The sequence below is a fragment of the Hippocampus comes genome, unplaced genomic scaffold, assembly GCF_001891065.2.
Source record: "Hippocampus comes isolate QL1 unplaced genomic scaffold, H_comes_QL1_v1.1 scaffold186, whole genome shotgun sequence".
Taxonomy (NCBI): Eukaryota; Metazoa; Chordata; class Actinopteri; order Syngnathiformes; family Syngnathidae; genus Hippocampus; species Hippocampus comes.
In genome coordinates this window covers 928846-938966 of record NW_017806236.1, presented here as the reverse complement: position 1 = coordinate 938966, position 10121 = coordinate 928846, and the positions used below count along the sequence as shown (strand labels likewise).

Below are 10121 nucleotides of genomic sequence, written 5' to 3'. Positions count from 1 at the left end.
TTTTAAAAGTGACGGCAATATTGTTCCTTCATGAGAGAAAAGAATAGCAGATGCTGCTCAGTTTTATATACCGTATTTTCCGCACTAAAAGGCACACTGGATTATGAGGCGCACCTTCAATGAATGGCTATTTTGTCTTTTTTTTTTTCCATACATTGGACACATCGCATTATAAGGCGCAATCTACAATGCCTCCACTAGATGGTGCTACGCTCCTTCCATTCAACTCAAGAGGCGTTCATGACCACCTCTGAAAAACGTATAGAATTTATTTTGTGATATCCTCGCTTGCTTTTCAGTTTTGATGTATTATTTTCAATTTTCGTAGTTTCATTGAAGTAATGGTGAGTTTACGTTTTTCGGAGGCGGTCTTGAACGCCTCTCGAGTGGAAATGAAGAAGAGAAGGCACGGGGACGGACAGAGATGTACCTGCATTTGTTGAGACTGTTTTAAAAAAACAACACCACAACTCTCCTTTTTTCGGAGCCGCAACAAAAACGTATTTAATAAAGCAGCGATACAGTTCACTGAACCAACAGCAAGTTATAACATTGTAAACATGTCTCCAGCAAGGAGCCATCTTGGGGTCGACATATTACCGTAATGACCATACACAAGATGCACTGGATTTTAAGGCGCTCGGTGAACTTTTAAGAAAATGGAAGACTTTTTGGTGCGCCCTATAGTGCGGAAAATACGGTAATTTAAGAGCTAGGTACCCTGAGAACTGACGATTCTCCTTCCTTCGCCCTGTCCATCGAAACGGACCGTTTATTTTCAAACATCTTTACTCTGTTGAGGACTGACTGCGGTTTCATGGCCGGGTCCTCCTCCGGGTCTTCCCGTTGGAGGGGTGGCAAGGGTTTGGATCCAGGAGTGACTGCTGGCTCACCAGGGGATGTGAGGGCCTCTGTTTTCGGAGGAAGAATTGGTGGTTCACAGTTCATCACAGGCTCATGTATCCCTGCCTTGAAGCCACGATGTGGACCAGGAATGTAGGATGGCCTTAGACCAGAGTCACCGTAATACTGCTTTGGCGGTTCTGGAGACCGAGGCGAGTTGATGGGAAAGCTGAGAGTATCTGCCTCATAAGTAGAGCGGGCATCGTAGCTTACAGGTGGCGGTGGTGGAGGCAGATCATCGTAACGAATTGGCGCAGGCTTAGTGTGGCGTGCTCTGCTATCGTATCCCACAGGAAGGGAGTCTTCATATCGAGGCTGAGGAGGGCTGTAGTCCCTACTTGGGCCATCCTCGTACGGCGAGCGGTGGTTGTAGCCGATGTGTTGCTGGTGGGCCGGCTGGTAACCCGGGGGCTGGGAGGGCGAGGTCTGCTGGTCGTAGGGGGACCAGTGTTCGTTGTAATGAGGCACACGGTTGTCGTAGTGCATGTGAGAGTCAGCGTTGTGAGACTTTGGTTCTGCGTAGCCGCCTCCATCGTAACCGTAAGGCGGGTGGTCGTATTCTCGGTATGGCTGCTTGTCCTGGTATGATAGCTGGTGACTGTAGCTCATAGACTGCTTCAGGCCGTGGTTCATTCGCACAGGTTCCTCCATATTGTACAAGTCTTTCTTGTACATCTGTGAAGAGACGATATGCAATGAATGTGTTTGTTACGCAACGCATGGTGATGATCCCACACTTTTAAGCACCATCGTATTTCAAGACAGAACGTCGGGGAAGGATATCCCCAACAACAAATTAAAATGAATCAGCAGAATACTTCAAAATGTAAAAGTAAAATTCATGGAAGTGAGCATACAGTCATACTTTCCAAATTAACTAATGGCATTTGTCAAAGTGCAAATTATACAAGCAATTTGGTTTCAAAATTGTTCTGAATGCCCGTTTGACAAGATGCCTTTCAAGAATGACGCTCATCTATATTTCTTGTGTGATTTTTTTTTTTGGGTGGTTTAAAAAAAAAGGGTTTTCGTGAAGACAATTTCATTTCTGAAAGGCCTCATCTCAAACATATGATGTGTAGCCTGTAGACAGCAAGTGGAGTTAAAGCCCTTCCTATGGAAGAAGGTTCATTGATGGCCATCTGCTCAGAACGAAGCATGTGAACATTAAAATAATGCAGTGAACGAAGGTGAGTACTTTGTTCCATAGGGAGAGTTGTTTGGCGGAAATCGTTATCAAGAGTACTGTCTGCAGGTTAGCTTTCATCATGCAACCAACATTCAGTCAGTCAAACTACTGGCACTACAACACGACACATCTACAATAATGCCACTCTAAGTGCTCGTTTTTCATCTACGGAAGAGAGTTAGAGCTAAAAGGAACCCAAAAAACATTTTGGAGCCATGCAAAGGAAGTTAAAGGCAACAGTTAGGGCTGGTTGTGGATGGTCTTCACCCTGGCCAAAGACTCAGATTTACCAGTCCTTCTGGTCTCCCAGGTCTCACCATTGTACATGTGGACGAGTATGTCACACATTCTCTGGGAGCCAGAGGCACACAGTGGGCTCAGTGAGGCACACAGTGTGGGCAATTCATGCAGAGAGCGAGTGGAAAGCATGTGCGAGAAGACAGGCAGTTAAAACAGCAGACTGTGGCCCAGGCTCGATCCAAGTGGGTGGTGGTAAACAGCGGGTACCTTTGGTTCTGGACCAGGCGGTCCAGACGGGTGGGGTTCATGTGGTGGTGGTGGGGGCTGAAAAAGCTCAGGGGCAGGACTGGGGCTGCTAAGTGAGTCAGCCTGAGGAGCTGCGGCTGCAGCAGGGGGCTCCTCTAGGTGCAAACCCTCTAGCTGTACGGGCTGCTCAACAGCAGGGGGCGCTACCACCGCTGCAGGCAAGGAGAGCATGGGCAGAGAAGCCTCCTCTTGCTGTGAATATTGTTAAAAGACATTTACAAACACAGCTTGCCAAGGGCACACAAAGAAAAAGCGAAATCTAACACCCTGATATCTCCTCACACCGAGTGAGCCAGTCGAGACTCTTGCAAATGTCTGCTTTGATCAGACACTAAACAAGTAGCTTGTAAATATTGTATTGAGGTAATATTGAGGCAATGTCCACACTTAGATATTTTGAAAATGTGTATTGCCCATTGAGTGCCCCCCAAAATGTTTTTCTTCTCACAAATATTTGTCCACAACTATGCTGTTTGGGGGGAAAAAAACCAAAACAAACAAACAAACAAAAAAACCTGCTCTCCTCAAAAAAAAAAAAAGGCAGGGCAGGGGTATTCACTCCTGTTCGTCGAGGGTTATTCTCCTGCCTGTACAGAAGTGGCCCTCGCGGAACACAATTGAAGACCCCCGAGACAGGGTATAAAACTCCTACCTGTAATGCCATTGCTGCCAATACAGTGTGCAATATAAATACACAATACACAAATGTCGTCCAATGATGGATGGTGAGATTCGACCATGTGTTATCATCTTTCAAAGAACTGGTCTTTTGCTCACAGAAAAATGAATAAAGAACTGAGCATAACAGATGACCCAGGACACACAATGTTGCGGCAACACAAACAAAAACATGACCAAAAAGTTTTTTCAGTCAGGATGCAAACACAATAATTATCAGACCAATCAATATTGGGTAAAATAACGTCACACAGATTGGTCCAATAACACTGAGCCCCAGACCTGACATTTGGGCGGAGACTACTCTGTGCACACGCTGCAACTATAATGTAGGCATGAGGAACTACTTTGTGGGCACAGACTACTACTCCGTACGCATGTAATACTACATTGTATGCCCAAAACAGTTAAAACGTGAAGTAGTGGCTCATTGCGGGGGGGGGGAGTGGGAAACAGAAAACAGTTATCGTGCATCCTGAGTTTTCAATGACCAAAACAAAGTTTGAATGAGGAGAAGAGAAGTGAAAAAGTGAATTGTTTGTGTGGACATGGCCTTAGCCAACAACCAAGATGACAAAAGGAATTAACCTCTACTTCAGAGTTACTGTCTATACAGTACATCAATTCACAGAGGTGCGAGCACACACTATGGTGGTTTAAAGGACGAGGAACAGTACCTGCTGCGGAGATGGCATCTTGAAGCCAGTGGGGTCGATACGATTAGTTGGATCGGGTGGCACCGGGTGCTGGTATCCGGGGTAACCAGGGGTGTCCTGAATGACGGGTGGATCTTCCCTCACAGGTTCGGAAGACCGTGTGATGGCGGGCTCCGTGGGCAGACCCACCTCGTCATTCAAGGTCTCGTCGAGCTCCTGGTCCGTGTAGGCTCCGCCCTCCGTGTCCGTGTCTTCGTAGTCCGATGTGTGGCGGCTGTCCGTGCTGTACATGGAGTACTCGCTCCCTGGAGCTGACAGGTAGGACAGACGGTCGTCGTGGATATCCAAGTCATCTTCCGTGGTGCCATCCGCCTGAGAAGAAACCATTTACCCTCGGGCTAATGATTCGCACTGCATTGTAAGGGTGACGGATTTCCAAAATCCAAAGTGTCCATTGCTCACCTTTCCCTCAGACACCCACACCAGCTGGTTCTGTTGCTGCTGGATGGTCTCCTTAAGAGCTCCGTACCAACCGTCATTCATGTTGTTCAAGTTAATGGTGGCTATAAAAGAGAATTTGGGGGTAATTAATGAAAAGGCAATAACTCAGCTTTTTAGTGCCTCTTAATATTCCGTGGCCACTCACTGGTGAACAGGTGATGATTATTCTTCCTCAGCTTGATGGCTCGTTCGTACAGCTTCCTGGCACTTTTCCGGGACTCTGGACACAGCCTTGTCCTCATGTTCTTCACACCCTGCTTGTTGTCGGGATTTAGGAAGACTACGATTGGGTACCACTGAGCATAGTTCAGCCTGTCCACAGCATTCGGGGTGATGTCCAGCACAGCGTGTTTGTCCTTGGAAGAAGGCACAGATGATGAGAAGATGCATTGGGGTGATTAAATAAGAACAATGTATTGTGGATATCCAATTCAACGACAAAAAAATAAAATATAAAAACAGAGCTCACTCTATCTATGATTTGTTTGATGGTGTGAAGACGAATAATTCCTGAACTGCGCTGGTCGGTACCTGCATCTCTGGGCTCGCTCTCTGGAAAGGAATATCAACAATTAAGGAAATCCGACAATAAATCATACCTTGTGCATGTTGTACTGATGTTCCAAACATGATATGTAAACGTACTTGCAAGCTCAAAAAGATCTGGCTCTTCTCTGGCGAGTTTTTCCCGTGCGACATCGGCAATAGGTCCAAATATCACAACAGGTCTTAAGAAACCAGCTATAATCACACATAAATTAAATTGTACAACTCGTGATGTAATGATATACAACTCAAATGATGTCATATTGGCACGTGTGCGGTCAGATGTTTCACCTTCTCTCAATACAACCCTCTCGTAGGCTGGGAACTTTGTCTGGACTGGCTGAGAGGAAAGATCTTCTCGGCTCTTCCTGAGGTTCCTCTTTGAACTGCGAAGACCACGGAACCTCCAGAAGTCCGCCCTGTCGCCGCCGGCTGTTTTGGGGAGTGTGTATTGCACGCTGGAGAGCTGCTCCGCTCTGTCGACATATCGCAGGAAGGCAGATAACACTTGACGCACAAAGTAATGGATGTGTCATAAACTTGGCAACGCTAATCTCAATACTGCCAGCAACCAAGAGCATTTCAAGGAAATGACAGATTTAAAATAAATAACAAGACGCATTGTCCAAATACGCTCCATTTATTCTGCAAGTCATTTTTTTTGATGATCAAACTTCCTGCTAAAGCCAACATAAACCAGACACTTCAGGTTACCCTGCATAATCGAATGAGATCACCAGATACCGGTGCTGCATCAAGATCTTCCTCTACAAAGAACATAATGCAATGTTTGGATTTAAGTATTACTTTAACAGCACAATGACAATTCGGCAGGAGTGGACGACCACATTGCAATGTATTAACAAGCATCATATTGTATATTTTGCCCCATTTGTGACTAAATCAAGTTAACTAAAATCTGAATTAATAAACAAGACGGAACATAAAGATTACTAAACACAGACTGTATATTTTTTAAGTGTCCCTTGTGGCTTGTGTTATCTGTTTTTGAGGATGAGGTCACCTGTTTTTGTTGGGGATGATGCCCCTCTCCACCTCCTGGTGGTTCTTGCCAATGCGAATCGCGAGCCAGGAACCCAACTTGCCATTGTAGAGGGTATCCACCACACGGAACACCTCGCCCTTGTTAAAGCTTAACCCGTATGGAGATTCCTTCTCGTACTCAAAGTGGGTCCGGATGTAAAAGGAGTCACCCACATCAGACTCCACGATCCGCCGATAGACTAAAAAAAAAGAAATAAATTCATGAATAAATGAAATGAAAAGAGCAATAACCTGATTTCGATTTGGAATGATGAGACAGATTATCCTAAGGTCATTTTCTTGACTTACCATCTTTCTTCTTTTGAGCCAAAATGGTGACCTCTTCACCTTTAGGAAGATCCAGGAGGAACAGCACTGCCTCCTCTCGGATTATGTTTGCAAAATCTACGTTGTTTACCTGCAATTAGACAAACCATGTTAGGCCTGGTGCTTTTATTCTCAAAAAGGTTACATCTTTTTGGTGCATTTAAGTTAAATCGTAGGGCTATCTCACAACTGAAAGCATGGTGAAGGGTCGACATCTGTAAATTATGGGTTCCTAGATCTCCCTGTTCTCCATATTGCCAGGGAAACTTACATTTTTTTTAGTGGAGTGTAAGAATGCAAACCATTTCTCAAAAAAAGGAGGACAAAAAGAGATATATATATGGCTGCATGGAAATGGTACACACAGTCAAAGGAAATAGGTTTTTTTATTTGGCTATAGGCTGCCAAAGTCATTGCCAAGAGACTGGCCCAGAGGTACAGGAATTTTGGAGCAAGCACTGTACATGAGGAAGAATAAAAAGGGAGAGCTTCAGCTGCATGCACAATTAGCCAAAACTGCGTAGAGCAATTTGGCACTCCGTTTTGTTCACATTCAGAAAAGTGAAAAATGTTCAATAAAACAACTGACTTTTCAAGAAGCCTTCACCTTAAAACACTTTATTTTGGGATACAAAGAAAAGTACCCTGAGAATTTGGTCACCCTCCTCCAGGCCCTCCTTCGCAGCCGGACTATCCTCCAGCACTCCAGCAACAAAGATGCCAACATCATTCCCTCCTGCGAGCCGCAGCCCCACACTCTCACCCTTTTTGAACTTGACCAGCTTCATGCTTGGCCTGAGGATGGAGGACAAAGAAAACAGTCAGATTTTATTCGACATGGATCAACTTGAATGGAATTTTTGCTTTTTCCAAAGCAAAGCGAATAACGAGTGGATTTCAGAATGCTGCCCTACTTTGTATTTTCTTCAACTTTGTGTCGTTAACTAAAAAAAATAGTATTTCCTGCAAATGCTGCCCTCCTTTGTTTCTCGTCAAGTACGGTCACCTGCTTTTGCAGATGGCCACAGAGATTACGGTCACTTTTGCTTTATAGTTGAAAACTCCAACCGCTCCTTATAGTCTCATTTAAAACTGAGCATTTTCTTCTTTTGGGAGGCGACATTTGGGACGCAGCTAAAAATGAATACGATTAATAATACCTAAGGATGCTGTCATCGTGAGCAGCACTTGGCACAGGGGCATCGGAGGGGCTGACAGGCAGGTCCACGTCTGGCTGTCCAGGCTGGGCGTACACTGGCTTCGGCTCTGAGACAGATGAGCGTCATCAAAACAAGAGGTATACGTTTAAAAGAAACTCGCGCAATAATTGTCACAAACACAGAAGGCACACACAGTGATCCAAATTCACAGGTCGGGTCCTGCGAAGGATGCATGATGTCACTTCTGCCATGAACCAAACATGGTGTCCAAATTCACATTATGCCTGCGAACTGTATTTCGAGAATTTGGAAAGCACGCGGGGTCGAGTAGACGTCATGCGGTCGAAAATGAGGCCTGAGCAGGACACTGTGAATTTGGATTGGAAATTGGGAGTCCTGAGCGGAAAGGACAAACAGAGAGGAAGCAGAGAGCTGCAGGCTGGAATGAGACGTCAGACTAAATAAGATCATATGGTTTATTTTCACTTGGCTCCAGGCAAGTTAACCCTGGCTCAGCAGGCATCTGAAGCTGAACTTTTTCTTGGAATTCATGTACCGGTATTTAAAACAAACAGGGAACCAAAAAAAAAAAAAAACCTGCAAAGATTTCTTAGTCAGGGCTGTTGTGTTGCATATGACCCAGGAAACACATCAAGAAAGGTTGGGTTCAACTGCTGACGCTCGAGTGTCTGACCTGGGAGCGGCGGAAGTAGTTTCTCATCTCTAGTGAGAGTTGGCTCTTTCGGCTTGGGCAGAGGAATTTCCTCCGAAAGCTTTGCTGGTGTTGAAGCCCCTTTTGATAGCCGCTCTTCATCTCGACTTCTGTGACTGCGGTCGAAAAGAGATGGATTTGTTCAGGTCACCATCAAATGCTGCACTGTAAGAGTCTTGAGGTAATAAAGGCATCATCTTTGGTAAAAAAGAAGAACAAACAGGGTTGTACTACACTAAACACTAAATTTATGGAGACCCCCCAGAAAGGAACAGGAAAAATAAAAAGAGGACAACTGAACCGCGTGAGTCTGAGGTCACAACTTTCCTCTTTCATATGTTCTATTTATAGAGCATCTTTATCTTCCTTCTTCAAGGTGACCATGCAGACGCTTAACAGCCTGTAGATTGGTAAGACCTTACTGTATGCCTCTAAGCCTACTGCAAAAAAGAGCCGTTTATTACAAATGTCAGCATCAGGCTCAAATAAACAGGAATGAAGATTGTGCACAACGCCGTAAAATAGAGACATTAACATGCCGCTTTGTTTACCGCAATGCTGGAAGAATGCTGACCAAGAGTGCGAATTTATACAATGCTGTGGCATGTGGCTGAGGGATGTCAACAGCTTTGGCCTTTTGAATTCACTGCTATTGTAGCCGCATTTACGGTCCAAGTGTTTATTCAGCGACATTACTAACGTCACTTAAGTCCAATATGACAATCGCTTAAATACAAGGCAACGCAGCAAAACATCCCCCACCAGAAATACCGGGTAAAATATTCTTCACATTAATCGAGAGCAACTGTTTCAATAACGTCACTAAAGTGTCTTGTTTGACTTTTGATTGAAATTTTGTGACCACTCCAGTCTGTTTCGCTAAATGATGAAGGGAGCAATAATACACCTATAGAAATGTGCAACTTTTTGTAAAGTTTAAAATACTGTGTACAAAATAGATGCAGATCCTTGTTGCAATACTGTACTCTCAAATGCAAAGTGCATTGCTTGAAAAGTCAAGATTTCTTTGTTGGAAATATCGGTGTGAGTTTAAAGTTTGTCCCCAAAATAATAATGTGGATCTACTTCTCTGACTCTGTGCTTTACATTAAATTCGCAAGATTTTCACAATTGTACTAAATAACACGAGCTCTTCAACTAATTACGGTACTGCAGCCACAATTTACATGAACCATCAATTTACGGTATTCTTCAACTGGCCACAAAAGGGGGGTTGGGGAGATAAGGTTTATAGTGATGCATTTTATGAAAACCTTATTTTCATATCTTCCCACTAATGGTTACATTTTACAAATGTGATGCAAATTTGTGAGAAACTTTTTTAAAAAAGAACTCTGCTTGAGGTTAGTACCATGGAATGATGTTTTAGATGGAAAAAAAAAAAGTTTACAGTTAAATGTTGGGTTTTCCTCTGAACAAAACATTTGAATTTTTCATTAGTCACTATTGTTTGGTATTAAAATAGATTTTTGTAGAGATACAAAAATGACCCCAATAAACGTATTCCTATTTACAAAATAATGCATGCGATGATGCAAGATTTTGTGGATTGCAGGTCTTCACCTGCCATTGCTGATTTGAGGTGGCGAGTGTCTGGAGTGGTCTGAGGGTTCCGATCGTCTGTCTGGAGAGCGGGAGCGGCTGCTACGAAGTCTGTCGTGCGATCGATTGGAATGGTCGGATGCCAGAGAATGGATATCTGAAATGTCTGATATCACACACACACACACACACACACACACACACACACACACACACACACACACACACACACACACACACACACACACGCACGCACGCACGCACGCACGCACGCACACGCACAAGCAAGCACACAC

At 44.3% G+C, this 10121-nt stretch overlaps 1 protein-coding gene across 8 annotated transcripts in view; it reads right to left on the bottom strand.

Moving 5' to 3' along the window:
- Nucleotides 1-632: 632 nt before the first annotated feature.
- Nucleotides 633-10121, bottom strand: part of tjp1b (tight junction protein 1b) — a 47725-nt gene continuing 38236 nt past the window's right edge. For 7 of the 8 annotated variants that reach the window (XM_019857164.1, XM_019857166.1, XM_019857169.1 and 4 more), the window contains 14 exons: nt 9847-9991; nt 8245-8378; nt 7551-7656; nt 7035-7185; nt 6373-6481; nt 6044-6263; nt 5311-5495; nt 5119-5214; nt 4943-5025; nt 4619-4829; nt 4435-4535; nt 3994-4344; nt 2600-2830; nt 633-1578 (listed from right to left, as the gene is read on the bottom strand). In XM_019857164.1, the coding sequence (XP_019712723.1) occupies nt 706-1578; nt 2600-2830; nt 3994-4344; nt 4435-4535; nt 4619-4829; nt 4943-5025; nt 5119-5214; nt 5311-5495; nt 6044-6263; nt 6373-6481; nt 7035-7185; nt 7551-7656; nt 8245-8378; nt 9847-9991 (2996 nt within the window). In that variant the 3' untranslated portion in view covers nt 633-705. The remainder of the gene's footprint in view (nt 1579-2599; nt 2831-3993; nt 4345-4434; nt 4536-4618; nt 4830-4942; nt 5026-5118; nt 5215-5310; nt 5496-6043; nt 6264-6372; nt 6482-7034; nt 7186-7550; nt 7657-8244; nt 8379-9846; nt 9992-10121) is intronic. The other variant, XM_019857167.1, reaches the window with a different exon arrangement.